General features: G+C 38.8%; 1 protein-coding gene across 1 annotated transcript; it reads right to left on the bottom strand.

Annotated features, from left to right (window-relative positions):
• Positions 1-4744: 4744 nt before the first annotated feature.
• tmem201 (transmembrane protein 201) lies at positions 4745-16875 on the bottom strand. Its single transcript, XM_044122725.1, has 11 exons — positions 16653-16875; positions 15500-15620; positions 15189-15383; positions 14910-15089; positions 14303-14661; positions 14013-14213; positions 9622-9845; positions 8771-8833; positions 8389-8679; positions 8095-8217; positions 4745-6190 (listed from the first exon to the last, which is right to left on the bottom strand). The coding sequence occupies exons 1-11, from the start codon at positions 16760-16762 to the stop codon at positions 6093-6095; spliced, it is 1965 nt and encodes a 654-aa protein (XP_043978660.1). The 5' UTR covers positions 16763-16875; the 3' UTR covers positions 4745-6092.
• Between the last annotated feature and the right edge of the window lie 116 nt (positions 16876-16991).

Below are 16991 nucleotides of genomic sequence, written 5' to 3'. Positions count from 1 at the left end.
CCAGCTAAGGTGAAGAGTATCGAAGCACAATCATCAGGTAAAAAGATATTGGGTGAGAAAGTGATCATGAGTTTGAACCCCGGTAATTCTGATGTTTTCTTTTTGGTTGTCTGACTTTGTTGAAATAGGTTTGCATTTCTAAGAAGCATGTAAATTAAATTATTACTACGTGGAAAAAGGTTCTGTTTTAGACCAAATTTTAGCAAAGACGTCTATGAGGCAGCTTAGTCAATGTTTTAATATTTAAATACACACTGAGTAAACAGTGCAAAACAGCTAAGTCTAAAAATTCATGTTTTCAAATGGATTTAAAAGTCCAATGTATTGATTTGTTGCCACCTGCTTTTTTTAGCCCTCGCTAACATAAGTGTGATTTTACAACCCTAATATGTGACACTAGTTTAGGTTAAGGGTCATTAATCTGTGACAAAAGCTAAAAAAGGAAAGCAAAAGAATCTTAAAATAATCACCATGAAGTTATTACAAAAATGAATGAATGAAAATCAATGACTTTCCAGGCGGTGTGCCCTGCTCATCGTAGCCATCGGTGTAATCCTCACATGTAAAAACAATTTGTATTCATTAATAAAAGGGAAACTAATGCTGCTGTTGCGTGGCTATATGTCTTTTCTTGCATGGTGATTGAAGCACATGAAGCACAAAGCTTTCAACAAGATTTGCTGGTTATTTATTAGCAGATAAATAGCCAGTTTCATTTTCACTGCAAGTATCCTAATTGAGATGTTCTCATCTCAGTGCCAGTGTTTCTGTGGATGTCAGCCTGCTTTTCTGTAATTCACTCAAAGATCGAGTCCCCACATCCGTGTGCAAGGCAGACATTTCAATGAATTCACAAATTTAAGATCGCCAGTGAAATCTGAATGAAAGTAAATAAATTTCTACAGAGCATTTCAAGCTAAAAAGCCTTCACTGTGAATAAACTCTATGGGAATTTCCCTTTCTGTTTTCTTCTTCTTCTTCTTTGTGGGAACATGACAATCAACTACGTTTCGGCTCTGCTGCAGTACAAACAGTGAGTTCATGGAAGTGCAACATAAACCACAGTAGTAGCTACAACCGTACAGTAAAAAAGAGGAAATGTCAACAGCGTGACAGTGGAGCGATCTGCAAAGCAAAGGGCTTCTTTTCAAACTGAATTTAATAGAATAACTCTGACTAAAACATACAAGAGTTAAATCAAGACACAAACAACTTGTCTGTTGTCCAGGTGAAGTTATTCAGTTCGCTTCAGCTTCTCTGTGTTACACATCTTCTGAAAACCCCCTTCTTGTTTACCGTTGAACTTCACAGAAGTCTGCTTTCCCTGTGAACATAAAACCTGCTTTAGTAGATCTTATCAATTGCTGTGAAAAAAATGAAACATGAACTTGTGAGTTCAATTCAGACCAGCTGGTAAAAAAAAAAAAATTAAATAAATAAAGAAACAGGAAACGACTGTGCAGAAGAGAAACCTTTTTGGCCAGTTTGGCAACCTGAAAGCATGAACATGTTTACCACCCCTTCCCTCTACAGAGCCGGTAAACTATTTTCGACTGCTAAACTGGAAAAAAAATAATCCCCCGGTCTGGTCAAGCTTTTGCGTGACATATTGCTAAATTTTGCTTTCTTTGATGGAAGCATCTCTGCTGGTGTCGATTTAAACCAGCTTCGACACCGAGCTTTTACCATGATTCTCCTCCAGAGCAACAACACGATCATTTCACACAATAAACAAACACGCAATAATAGTTTGAACCATGTGACGTTCAGATGGGTGACCTGCTTACTGTCTTTCAGCTGAAGCTACCCGCAGCGCTGCGGCGGAGACCCGACAGGGTCTTTTACTTCCTGGATGTGAACTGCAACACATAGTTAGCACAGGTTGAAGCATATTAATAGTTTTTTTCCCCCCCAACAAAACAAACAAACAAACAAAAAAATGGGATTGATGAAAACAATTTAGGAGACACTTGAAGCATAAAAGCATAAATAGTGTCCAGGTATTAGATTTTAGAGTGCTCATGGTGTCTAACGAAAAATATTCAACTCACCTAAAGTCTTCCACATATTTTTTTTGCATTACAACTCCAAACTTTGATTTAAAAAAATAAAGTAAAATAAAACTCTCAATAATAATAATAAAAAATCTTACATTAATGTTTTGTACAAGAAAATGTGTAGCTAATTGTTAGTATGAAAGAAACATGCTTCTCACTCTTTCTTTTTTGTTTTTGAAATAAAAATCTGAAAGATGCAGGGTGCATTTGAATTGAGCCTCTCTTACTGTGATAACCTCAAAGAAAATCCAGGTCAATTACTAATTTCAGGAGACACTTGACTGTTAAACAGTCTGCCTGAGTGTAATTTAATGTCAGTATAAATCCATCTCACCTGATGAGGCCTCAGAGGTGTGGTGTTTGAGAACATTAAAGGAATAAAAAAGAAAAAACAGAACTGCTGGGAAATCTGCTAAAAAACAAAACAAAACAAAACCCAAATAAGTTGTGCAAGAATTAAAATATGAAGTACTTACAAAAGAGTGGCAAACTTCAATAAGCTACTGTATGTAAGGCATGCGGCAAACGTGAACAATTGTGCTCTGGTCAGACCCTTAGATGTACTTCTTGGCCTGAATGCAAAACTCTGCATGTTACCCTGAATGCACCGTCCGCGTAGCGAAACATGGTGGTGGAAGAATCGTGACGGAGACATTTTCTCATATGGAAACAGAGCCGATGGGAAAGGAGACGAAGCTCAATAACACAGAGTGATCCTAAACACAACTAAAGACTTGAGCACATTGGATGGTTTAGAAATAAAACACATTTGTTGTTGGACAGAATGGTCCAAGAAATTAGTAATACAATCTGTCTTGACAACACGAAGCGGGCTCAAGGACCTCACAAAGCAACGCATGAATCTCAAGAATGTCGAGAGCAGGTTGGACACAACATTTCAGTTTGGTTAAAGCTACAAAGTAATTTCTAAAACGGTGCAAAGCACACCAGCAAGTTCTCCTCAAATACTTTTTCATATGGGATCAGGCTGATTTTTGCCTTAATAAAAATTAGCATCATAAGGCTTATCAGATTATCTTTGCTTTTTCAACATGCTTCATACCACCGTATGTCTTATCTTAGCAGTCCAGAGAATGACCGCCTCCTCAAGTTGTGAGCAAAGCTGCAGAAATGGCCTTTCTGGACAATACAATCCATAAAATAATAAACTTATTTACGTTTCCAAAAACCAGCTGCTTTCTGGATTCCTTTAACCTCCCGGCTTTGCTGTGAAGCAAAGGCAGCGAAGGCTCGAACTTCCTCTTTTGAAACCAGTCGTTCAGAAAGGTTAAATAAGAGAGGCAGTTCCGAGAAAAAGTTATTCTGAGAGTTACAGAGAAGGGGGCCCAAATCAAACAAGTAAAAAAAAAAAAGGAAGCAAAGCATGTACTAATTTAGAACAAAAGGAAAAAACAAAGTGAATGCACAAAGCGGCCAGAGAGCGATATTTAGAAATGAAGGAAAAATATGAAAACAAATAAAATTGAATGATTAAAAGCAGAGTGCAACAGCTTACACTCTGACACATTATCCTATCGGTGATGTTTCGTTCAGAAATGTGCTTTAGAGGAAATCTGTGGATGTAAAAGCGATATGACACAGGTTTGTATCCAGAACCCAGATATTTATTTTAATATTTACATATTTATGGTTTTGAGCTGATGCCACAGCAGTTTATCTGCTCGCATTTTATTCTCAGAGGCTTCAGGGTCAGCAGAAAGACTGCTTACACAAGAAGCCAAAAAAAAAAAAAAAAAAAAACTGAGACGCCATAGAGAAGAATCCTGTTTAACACAAACAACCACGAATGCAGGTGAATGTGCTTTTAAGAACACAAAGTAGAGATTTTACATCCATCTAAAACACAGAAATACAATTAGGAACAATAGTTCTACGAATGATAAAATTCATAAAACAATAAACAAATTCGATGCTTTAGGTTTGGTGGTGGCTTTTTCCATCGAGTAGTTTCCTCATGAGCAGTGATTAGATGAACGGCAAATGGATGCAAAAGTAATGAAAGCTCATTAAAAACCATCTTCAGCCATAAAACATTAACTTTCAGTAGAAGTGATGCCATGACATGACGCGTCAGCGTCTTATCAGTGTGGTTAATGTAAGGCAAAGTGTTCAGATCATTTTTCTTTGGACAGACGTCGTCTTCGTTGCTTTGGATCAAACTGGCTTCACAGGCAGGAAGTTGAGGCTATTAAGATTCAACAACTTATAGAATGTTTTAGAGTTTCTTCCTCTTTTCAGACCATTTGGAAACGCATCTTATGTTTAGCATAAGATATTCACGCATGCAGTGAACCATTTCGAGTCGGAGGACGAATGTTTTTTCCAGCACGAAGGAAGAGCACATAAGGTCATTTGGTACATGCAAAAACTAAGTGGTTCAGAGGTCAAAAACAATGAAACGTTGCGTCAGTTATCAGGAATTTCCCCAGACAAGGACCTGTGGTCAAACTTTTAAAAAGCAGGAGTGCGTCACTGTAAGCCAGGATCTCCAGCACAGCAGGATAAATTAAAGACCTTAAAATATTTGATGGATCTTCCTATTTAACGTGAAGCATCAGTATGCTTCAAAAATGGTTGACAGAAATACTAAACCCTAAAGCAGAAAACGGTGTGAAAAAAGTAAATCTGTTGGTCTTTAAAGAAGAAAAGTAGAATAACAGCTCAAATTGAGTTACAAAAAAATACATTTATTTAAAAACAGCCCTGGTACCGATGAATATGATACCAGAGTAACACAAACCTTCAAACCACTGATGTAAACAGACAACTTCATTTCATCAATGTCTCTGATTTAGCACTAGTGAAGTCCAAAGAAAACAACATTTTACCAATTAGGAAAAAAAACCCATTTTGAATCAAATAAAATTATTATTTTTTTCTCTGTGAGGTTAATCTTGTTGGAGTAGAAAATTTAATTTCTGTTTAACCATGATTTCAAACGTAAGCCCGTCACACTTCAAGGATAAATGCGTAGCTACGCTCAGTGTACAGTACGTTGAAAAACCAAAGGCTGCCCAATGAGAGCTTCATGCATCTGTCATTAAACATTCAGAGACCTTACAGTAGCAGTTTTTTGTTTTACATTGGTACAAATCACTTAAAAAAGGATGAATTAAAAATTCTAATTAGCATCATTTGTCTAAAAAAAAAAAGTCACAGCAAAAAATTAAATAAAACCAAAATAGTCCCGATTTACACCAAAAAAACAAAAAATGTCCTATACAATTTTCACAAGTGTAACTTACATCAAATCAACATTCACACAAAGTTTACCAAAACACTTGCACTCATGTTACACGATTTTAAACCCACAAAGTCCAAGAACTAAATAGTCAACTCTAACAGTCCAAGCAAACTTGCAATGACTAAATACTAATAATAATAAAAAAGATATTCTTCTTGATGGTGCTAATGGTTGACTGGATAAATAAATATAAACAAAGATACTTTATTGTTCTGAGAACCTTTTCAGTAGTGAATAAATGCAACCTTTGCATTAGGCAAAGTTAACGACAGAGCACCAGTGAACCGTTTTGCAGCTGAACGTACACAACAACACACATCAACACCACATATCTTCACATTTCAAAACAGAACATGTTTCATCTCAGGAACAAAGCGTGCCCCTTCATTTTGACAGAGAACCAGAAAAGAGTTTCTGCTAATGAAAGACACCCGATCACAATCACGGCCAGCAGGCTACACGTGACCCCCTCGGCGGCCAATCAGCATCGGCTCAATCGTGCATGTAGCGCACGTCCAAATGTGGGTTCTGACACACCGTCGGCCAATTTGTTCCTGCTCTCTTATTTCAATCTAGACAAAACAGGAGGTCTTACTCGAACTGAAACGTGTCTTGCTGAAATCTGCTGTGTTTTTAAGTCAAACGCCAGCAGATGGTGGGGTGGAGGGAGGGTTCTGGTATTGGAGGCCAGAGACATAAAAAAAACAGGTCCAGAGGCTCAGTCTCTCTGTAAAGTTCATGAGAAAACCAGCAGCGGACTCGCTGAGGCTTCAGCCCCAGTTGTGGTAGAGATAGAAGCAGCCGAACAACAGGTTGGCAGTCAGGCTCGTCAATAACACCGAGGGTAAGATCAAGTGTTTCACAAAACCTGAGGGGAGAAAAAAAAAAGAAGAAGAATCTCAATTAGGCAACAGGAACTTTTCGGCTTGTTGTCAGCATTTAACATTTCAATTAAAACGGAAACAGGACTCTTCTAGACCAAGGTTAAAAAAACAAAAAACAAACACTAAATATTTAAATATTGCTGTTCTCCCATTTACCAGCAAACCCAGATAGACCTTGAGATGATGGGAATTGGTAAATAAGTACAGATCACATTAATTAAGTATGCAGCTGCAGGTTTTCTGTTGCTGGGGAAATCTGCATAAGACTGAACAGCTCTCAGGATAATACTGCTTCAGAAAAACATTACCGCAAAAACGACGTGTGCATCCAAATGGTTTCCCAACTTTAGCAATTTAAAGGGCAAACTTTGTGATTTTTCTTTTTAGTGATGCTCAGGCTCACAATGGAAAAACCCCCCAAAACAAAACAAAACAAAACAAAACGGAGCATTTAGCAGCCAACAACTCACTCAAAGGTTGCATCAGACTCGCCTCATGTACAGTTCACAAAGCTCAGCCTTGATTACAAAACACCTGGGGCCTCATGCACAAAGCGTGCATGCGCACAAAAAATGTGCAGCGGCATATTTTACGCACAAGTCGGCATGTGTAAAAATTTACTTTACGTCAAAGTTTGAGTAAATATACGCACACTTTTTCGCTGGCGCGACAATGAGCGGCAGCCACACAAACTTTTTCTGTGGACAATATCAAACTACAAAGCGTCCAAAACTCACCTCAACACCCTGAAATCTGACTACATTCGGCGTTATTTAGACCAAGAAGCATCAAACCCGATGTTTTTCATGATTTTAATATTTTATTGTTTAAACGTAAACGATGAAACTGAACCGCATTTATCCTCAGACAATAAGCTAACACGCACACAAAATAAAGACACTAAAAATAAAAGTATGGGAAAACCTCGCTCGAATGCAAATAGCACTTTTTCCTCAGTTTTTGCGGGGTCATTTCATTCTCACTAAAAGAAGAAAACGGGGTCGGATCAGCAGATTAACCCAAACCTGCTGGTTAATCTTAATTCCCGATTTATTTTGTGTGGCGTACTTTTCTAAATTTTTCTGTACACCAAGTTTTAGTGTGAAAACTCTTTTATGCATGAGGCCCCAGGACAATCGTGAGCCACACAATGAAGAGTTTTATAGATATTTCTACAGTCAGTAGAAACAGCGTTTTGACAGCTGCAGCTTGGAGACTTTAGAAACCGACACCTGACCAAGGAATTCAAACGGTCCTGTGGTCAAACCCAATCTGCCACGTTGATATGGCCGATTGTCATAAACAATACAATTAAAAAAAATGTAATATGGCAACATTTAGACAGACCTTGCAATTTCTGCTTAAGACTCGACTGTTCTTATTATGAGTAAAAAATATTACCATTATTTGCACAGGTGTCAAACAACTGCCTCTAACATAGTGAACGGAAGCAGCTGAAAATCTTGTCTACAAATAATTAGTCCATCCTTGAGAGTGAACAGCATTAAATGGCAAACAGGTAACTGTGCTTTCCATTGGCCAACATACACCAATACATATTCTCACATAGCTATATTTTATATATTAAAACAGGCAATTTGATCCTACAGAATTATATACAGTTATTCATTTTGGGTGGGAATGTTTCAAATACTGACACAAAAGCAGTCAAACACTGACACAATGACAAAAAAAAAAAAAAAAAAGTAGTCACTGTTTCAGCTTTTTTGTCTGTGAATTCATGCACTGAACATCATCCTCAATCTGGGAATAAAACTGATAAAAATGACCCAAAATACTGCACAGATTAGTGTAGGATAAAATATTTGATCAGCAATTATTGACTTAATGAGTTACTCTTGCTTCTACTTACAAATAGGATGCCTACCTTTCTGAGGAGAGAAGCTCTCAGGACTTGTTGTTCCAACCTGGCAGGCGGAGGACGCCGAGGAGCTGCTTTGCTTCTCCTCTTCTTCTATCACACTTCCATCTCTCAGTAAGCAACTTAAATCTACAACACAAATCATGTCGAATTACCCAAAACCAGCAGCTAAAGCATCTCAACCATGTCATAAGCCTGAGTGTGTCATGTGTCTTGACGATGTTCCACACTGCCATCTAGTGGTGCTACATCCAACCTACACCAAACACTACTCTGTCCAGGTCAGCCGTAGACTCTTACCGTTATGACTTTGGAAAGGAGAGACGTCTCGTGGGAAGCAGCCGCTGTAAATTGAAGGTGTCGGCTCCACGCAAAAAGGAAACAAGGACAAAGGTGGGGAAACGAGCTTCGGATCTGCTTCGCTGGAAAAAAGACGGAGCTTCTGGCCGGTGATGTTGAGGCGAGCCGGACTGATGAGGGGGCGGCGCTGTCTGGCCGAACCAGAACTGGACGTGGCCGACCCGGCCACTGAGGGGGTCGGAGAGGGGGCCGGGGATGATGGGCGGCTTCCGGACTTCAGAGAAAAGTAATCTGAGAAAAACAAACTGGTGAGAAAAAAAACAACAAAAAAAACAACCTCATTCTGTACTGTGGCATCAGAGAAAACATGAGGGTTTGGTACCTGATGATGGTGAGTCTTTGTATTGTGAGCCAGGTCTACTACCACTAAAAAGATAGCCAGAACCTGAAGATGAGAAAAACACAAAATGTATACATTTTTCATTAAATAGAAAATACCCCTAAATTTTGATATGACATTGCTATAGATTGGACGTTTTTATTCTTTGCCATGACGATCAGAAGCAAACATGGAGAAGCAGGATTCAGTTTTATGCTCCTCTAATCTGGAACACACTTCCAGAAAACTGCAAAGATGGTGAAACACTGAGGCTAAAACTCCAGCTGTTCAGAGCTGCCTTTGTTTAGCAGGTGGTTGAGTAATCGTGAACAAATTTGCTTGATGATTTTGATCATGATGTTTGACAAAATGTAGTATTTATTGCTTGTTTTGTAAATGGTAACAATATTTTGCTTTTATGGTGTAAAGCATTATGTGCTACACAAATAAATTTAACTTCAATTTATATAGTGTATGTACATATACATAACTATAACACTGAAAGTGTAAAAATGCCCTTGATCCTGCATTGGCGGCAATTTTCTTTTAGGTTTTCGCCTTTTAAGTCCCACCCCCAGGTTTCAATCTTAACTTAAAATGAAGCATTTTGTTCCATGTTTTAAAAGCCATACCATTTTCATAAAAACATTCAAACTGGACACTTTCAAACTTTCGCTTACTTTTTTTTTTTTAAAGTTAATGAGTTGATCACACTATTGCAAGAAGAATTCAAATCTGTTCAAAAGGAACTCTAGCAAACTCCAACCTACAAGTTGAATCCTACCAGAAGCTGAAAATGAAAAGAAAAAAAAAAAAAAGGTTTCATAAAGTCCATTTTAGATTTCCAACGTCACCTGTCCTTGTGAGGGAGGGGACCGTCCCGAGGCAGAGGGCTCTGCTGAGGCGCCCGGGCAGAGTGGAGGGGGACGCTTTGCGCTCGCGAGGTCCGTGCTGGCGGCTGATAAGCTCAGAAATGTTGGGGGGTGGGGTGAGGATGAAGTCGTCTGCCATGTCGGGTGGGTGGAAGGGAGGAGGCTGGCTGCTGAAGGGTGGGACTGCAGAGCTGCCTGAAAGGTATCTGCAACACAAAGGCAATGTAATGGTCTACTGGCTGAAAACACGGTCAGAACCAAACCGGTCCGTTGCTGAGAAATGATTTCTGGGCAGCATCAATAATCGGCGTGGAAAACTAGATGGAGCAATAAACGTTGAAACCAGCTGGGGTTTGTTGGAATGCAGACAAGATAGTTGAGACCAAAAACAGCAAGCAGACCCAACTACCTCAAACAATAAATTACTGCAGGGGGACATCCACGCCGGGGTTGCAACTTCAAGTGCGTTTATGCTGCATGTGAAGACGAAAACCAACCACACAGCATTGGCTTTACAAGAAAGAAACGCTTAAGAAAACACAACAAAACAGAGATCTGATCTTTGCAAAAAAGGTGGAGAAACGATATAAAATGCTGCGGTAGGTGTTTATAGTGCAAGATACACAGAGAAAGGAAGAGGAGAAAGAGACATGAGCACAGATGTCACATGATGGTTGATAAATAAAATACCAGAAGTCAATTTTGTATTTATTTGTTTATTAAAGCCAACAACAGGAAGCACATAAAAAAGGGGAAAAAAAAGAATCAGCAAAGTAAAGCCAGACATCAAGATGTATCCATAATACAATGTTTCTATGTGCAAACTCCAAGAAATCTCTCAACAGTGATGACGCTCCCTTTTCATGGCTGCTACAGATCAGAAACCAGAGAACAGATTGATAGAGGACAAAATGTCGGAAACAGATACGATAATCTGTTAAAAAAAAAAAAAAAAAAAAAAATCCAGCCTTTATGTCTATGGGGTCCTCACATCCCTGCAACATCCATGTATGAAATATCACATTAGCTACATGCTACACATTCACAATAACAGAAAAGGTGAAAAATATCGACATTATGCTGTTAAAAAGGAGCAATCAATATTTAAACCACACAAAAATATGTTTGCGGTTCGCATAAATAGTACTTTATATATAAAAATTACCATAAGGTTTTTAATACAGTGCTTTTACAGCTTAATGTTTACTTAGCAAAAACTAACACTCAGACAGCTTATTATACTGATACAGGAATTCACCCCAAAAGGCAAAAAAAGATAAATGTGGAGGCTGGGGATAATTAATATCACAGCATGCGAAACAGGCAAACTAAATATTTATAGCCAGTTTTGGGCACAGTATGTAAAACTTTGGCAAGTTGTGCTTTTACATAAATACGTGAGACACAATTACTGAAGTAGCGATTTGGCATTTGAAGAAACAAATTTCAGTCTGATGGGTTTTGAAAAAGGCAAATTTCTCCTTCAGTACTGCAATTCTTACAGTATGGAAGGTTTCTGTTTGCTACGACTGTAAGACGCACTTGAAATCTTTCCACATTCATCTTGTTACAAACACAAAATTTCACATATTCCTCTAGGACTTAGTGTAACACACAACTGTGAAGTGAAAGGAAAAATCACAAATTCAAAAGAAATTTTAGAGATGGAAATCTGAAAAATGAGACATGCATTTGAATTCAGCACCCTCTACTACTCCAGTGGTGTCCGATGTGTGGCCTCGGATCATTTGCGGCCCCCCGCACAAAACTAATGGTCCGTAACAGTACAAATTTGACCCTTCAGCCAACGGACCTGATGCAGACGGACACTTTTTTGTAATTATTTAGAGTGAGATTGTTAATAAATCCTATTCTTAAATGGTAAAAGTGACAACACAAAGTGTCTTTCTGTCATTAAGGCCACGGACATGAAGCGACTTTTAACTCAAAGCATCAGTAGAGGAGGCTGAATACAGACGGAGACCAAAATATTAGCATTTTATTAACGAGAAACACCATGCAGCATGTTCTTCTTCTTCACAAATACAAAGCAATTTGTGTTGCTCTGTCATATAAAGTCCAAATAAAAGTCCAACACTCTGATGCTTGTTGCTGTTATGCGACAATGTGGGAAAAACAAAGGAGCACGAATGCTTCTGCAATGCAAATTTCATAATCAACAGATGTGGCATCAAATGCCAGCATACTCTAAAAACACCTCAAAGCATCCAATTTACATGAGGGGTTCCACAGTTATGGAGAACCAAAAGTAAATTCACAGCAATAAATACAGAAAACTACAATAAAGTCGATATTTTTCCAAAAAAACAAGCAAACTACATTTCTCATCTTATGATTTTCACAGCCTGTCAAACGCTGAAATGTGTTTTTATTTTCTTTGAAACGCTACAGTTAATAACTGCACTGAAAGAAAAAACATCTGTGCAGTTGGAAACACATTTGAATCTGTTATTATCCATTTTCATTTAGTGAAGTTAGATAAAGTAATACTGAGAATTGGTGTGGTTTGACATGTTAACTTCATGCAAAGTTAGAGTTAGTACAAATGTATCAACAAATTAGAATGATGATTAGAGGAATATTAGTATTGTAGTAATCATTGCACTGCATTTTCAGAGCATTTCTGTGTACATAGTCCCATAATCCCATCCCATTTGTTACAGTTTAGACACTTGAGTAACTGAATAGCCACCTAGCTGGATTTTACTGTTTGTTCTACTAAGAGATAATGAAAACACACACAGCTGAAGCCGGATTCCAGACTTTTCCAGACGGCTAAAGGCAGCCATGAAAAACAATCTTAATACTGCTTTACGTTTCTACCATATACAGTTGATCACTACGGACAAATCGCATTTCAACTACTTGCACAGAGCAAATGTTTTTCCAGTGTTGAGAGGCGTTTTGGTGGAGACAGATGGAGGATCAATTTAAAAGAGAGGAGACAGTAAAATGTCAGAATATTCACATGGAGACTATGACCATGCACAGTTCATTGTAATGGCAAACGCAAGAACTTACGGCAAAGGAAAAAGGTTAAAATTTAAATAGCAAACCTGATTCGACATTAACCATCTTAAATGCTTTCCATATCATAATTTAAGAAATGAATCTAGAAATGTAACATATTTAGATGACATAACTGTCTGTAACGTAACAAGATCTGCCTGAAACAGGCATTGTCCCCACAGTATGCTACCTACAAGATTACATGCTTTTCATTAGTATATATATATTTTTTTTAAGTATTCAGCTAGTTCAAAGTACTTGCCAAGTTTTCCGGTTTTTTTCAGCGCTCAGTATCATGACAAGTAAAAGCTTTTTCGAAAGTCAAAGTTACATGTGCAACTTTTTTTTTTTCTACACCAACACTGCGTAAGCAGCAAAGCTAACGTACTGAGTGTCTGTATGAAACAAAACCGTCATCCAGCTTTAGAAGTCGCTGCTTTATGCGCTCAAGGTCAAACTTTTCTTCTGTGCAGCTGCGAGTGATTCGTACGAATACAGGCCAAGATTTGTTCACATTTTGAGAGTTAACATTAGTAATTCATGCAACAGCATCTAGGTAGTGTTAATATAGGGTTAGTGCATTCAGGACATTTTTAAACAGAAAACCTAGCACGATAAAAACATACAGTAGTTAATACTGATAGGAATGTGACTACAGTCCCTCAACACTATCACCTTAAATGTGATTTAGTTAATGGTTTTTATAGTTAATAATCTAAACTAGTAAAACAAATGTTAGTTTCACACGATGGATTATATAAATATTTGTCCCACCTTTGAGAAACATGGAGAACATTTTCTAAAATCATCGTACCTCATCGGTTGAAGTTGATCTCTTCAACTTTTTCTTGCATGATTCAGTTATTATGGTAAACCATGTGTCTATTGTAAGTTGTTACACTGTCCTTAAGAAAAGAGTTTGCTATTTGAATGTCATCAGTGGTTCTCACAACAGCATAGCAAAGGGACAGAATAAAAATAGACAGTGAGATAGGGAGAAACGACAAATAGATTTCCTCAAATAAAAACAAAGCCATTCAAAACACTTCTACACGACTGGATTGAGGTTAAGCTCTATAGTGCTGCATTATCCAATAAAGATGCCAACATTCGTTCTGAGATCAGTCTGACAGTCACTGCAAGAAAATGACAGCTTATTCTAACCATGATTGATAAATTAAAAGAGCTATTTATCTAATAAGGGTCAGGTACGGGTTTTTATTTGAGGAAAATCCGACCACAGCTACGTTCGATCTTGTTACACAAACCACCCAGAGAAGACTACATGTAGACTCTCAACATTCAAACACAATGGGAACATGTATTACTGCTCAGAATCTGACCTTCGATATCTGGCTCTTCGCTGACCCAGTGGCTTGTGAGTCGCGGCGGCGGCAGCGAGGCCGACGAGGCAACAGAGGGAGACGCTAACAAGCTTCACTGAGTCCATCCAGCTCGGCGTGTCGGTCAAGTAGCTCTCAGCCAGGCAGAGGCACAAGACGACAAACCACAGGACAGAGGCCATAGCGTCGATTCTCCTCAACCTGGAAATTCAAACCATCAGAGCTGTTTTTGTTACGAATTATAAATTAAAATATTATACAGATGGGACAAAGACGTGGTGGACGCTTACCGCATCGGTCCGGCTAAGAAAATAGCCGTGAGACAAGTCATCAGGCCCACGGACACTATCGCCAGCTGGTTGTCCCTGCCGTGCTGCCAGACTAGCTTGGCGTTTTCAACAGCCTTTTCTGGGATGAAGTCCAGCAGACCCTGCCACACGGGCAAATCTGTGGCGTTGCTGGCAGTGGACTCATTGCTGGATTTTGGCTTTGGCGGAACGACGCCCCCACTTAAGGTCTGAGGCCCATTTGGAGAGAGAGGCTGTTCTGGCAATTTATAGACAAACGTAGTGAGAAGGAAAGCACAAATCAGGAAGGCCAGGGCCCGTAACAGCACGACTCCGGTGGGTGAGGACAGAGAATGGGAGCTCTGTGGGAGAGAAAACATGGCTCCATTTCTACTCCTTTCATTGAAGAAAAACAAGCAACAATGCATCATTGGAACATAAGCAAAGATTGACTAAATAAGACTTCAACAACTTTGTATGTTTGTGAGAAATCAAGAGTAAATCTATCTACATAATTTGCACGGCTGCCGTCATGCACCCATTTATAATGTTTATCTTTTGCTTAGAAATTTTGCTACATTGATTTATTTAGACTTTTGGTTGCACTCACCTTCACAAACCCCGAGTCCGATTCTCGGGAGCGCCGGAGCTGGTGGGTTAGGAGCCTCGTACGAAGCTGGCGGTTTTGATATTTTATGTAATATTCCACCGCAGTCTGACATGGTCTGCATAACTTAAAAGTCTGCTCCAGGTGATGCTTGTAGGCATCAATTTCCTCATCGTAATTGTCCTAGAAAAGCCCCAAAAAAAGGATCAGATTTGGAATCCCCTACCCCTTGAAAATTTTATGCTTTATTTTAATTTGAGCACATTCAAACTGATTACGTACGTCATCCCTGGGAACATACGAAGCCAACTGCTTGATTTTCACAGTCTGGTTATTATTGCACTTCCTGCACAGCAGCATTTGACAGTTAACCCACTGCAGAGTCTTCGGTGTCTCAGATGAAGGAACGCTTCCAGATACGCCATGGTTAAGATGCTCCATGTACTGAGCTGGGATGGGTTTGTTGTAATCTCCATTCTTATAAAGATAAAACAGAAAACAGAGGAAGTACATTAAAATGCATCTATGTTATATATATAAAAAGATTCCAAAGCTAAAAAAAAAAAAAAAAAAAAAAACATTTTGGAAATTACCTCTTGGAAGCCATTGTACTGGTCACAGTTAGGACAATCCCAGCAGTTCCTGTTTCCATAAGGCACCACTGTGTTCTGACTGCAGAACCAGCAGTTTACATTTGCATGAGCGGGCTTCTTCCTGTAAGCAATAAGCGAGTTTTAGTTGATTCTGTTCTTTACCAAACATGCTGATGCACATTCCATCATGTTACGCCCCAGAGGCAGCATGCTACAAGCGGAAGGTGTGGAAGAATTATAAACTCATGGGTGTATGTGAACACACTCTACAGACATTTTAAAAAGGTTACGCTAACAAGACCTGTTATATTTGTCAAATATGCAAATGCAAGAGAAAAGTAGTGGAGTAAGTGGCAACAACTCCAGTTGTGGAAAGTTGTGACAGTCATGGTGTGTAAACTGAGGAAAAAGCTACTCATCACCCTCAGTAACATTACATATTTAGGATTAAAAATGCATCAGTCAACAGGCAAGAGGGGAATAATTTTCCTCTCAGTGAGTCATCTCTGGTCAGCAGGTTAAACATGAAAATTAAGATATTTTTCCCCTGTTAATTTAATGCATTAAAACTAAGAACTCCAATCATTCTCAATAAGTAAATATATACAAGCAAGAGAGGTAATGTAAAGCCATTTTTAATGTTTATGTTAATAGAAATCCGACAAAGCTGGAGAGTGCAAGCTATGATGCATAACCAGATTCGTTATTTTTAACAAGTAAAAAATACTACAAATATCAAGGTTGATTTTCTTAATTTACATGTTCCGCTACAAAATATGGAAAAAGTAACTCTCAGGTTTGACAGCTGTGGAGCTCATGAGGTCGAAATGGGCCAGGAACAACACCTTATCACCCTTGTTCTTGCACTGGATAGCATCAGACTTGAGCAACATGAAGAAATTATAGCTGTATGGAAGTGTTTGACAATAAGTTAGTACAGCTATTAGCATCGTTAGCACACAGGCTAGCGTATGTTCGCAGACTAGTACTAAACACGAGACCAAATGCACGTATGCATTCTTGACAAATAAACACTTCATCTACGCAGTTGCAACAGTTATTTAAAAGCAAGTTAAACGCAAAAACATTTTTCCTAACCGTGTTATAAACCATAGGACACTGTTTTAGATGGCCGAAAAAGCGGAGCGTTTACCTAGAAGCTAGTTTGTAGATCAGCGCTCCGCCTGCAATAAACGCCGTAGCTCCAACCCCGCCGTACATTAACTGGGGGTACTCCAACAGCAGCATGTTAAATGTCTCCATTTTTAAGATGAAATATTATCGTAGTGTTTTAACTGTAGCGGTAAACACAGCGCCAGGGCGCACGCGGTAAAAAAATTCCTTTTGTTCACGCCCCCTCTACAGGAAGCGGAAGTACGTAGAAACTACAGGATGAGTTCCATTCAGTTTATTCGCTATTCTCTGGGGTAACATTTAGTCAAAAGTTTCAGTAAATGGGGCACATATTCAAAATTGTGGTATGTTTGACCTA

The sequence above is a fragment of the Gambusia affinis genome, linkage group LG01, assembly GCF_019740435.1.
Source record: "Gambusia affinis linkage group LG01, SWU_Gaff_1.0, whole genome shotgun sequence".
NCBI lineage: Eukaryota > Metazoa > Chordata > Actinopteri > Cyprinodontiformes > Poeciliidae > Gambusia > Gambusia affinis.
Note: the sequence above shows the minus strand (reverse complement) of the source record. Positions and strands in the feature narration are given on the sequence as shown.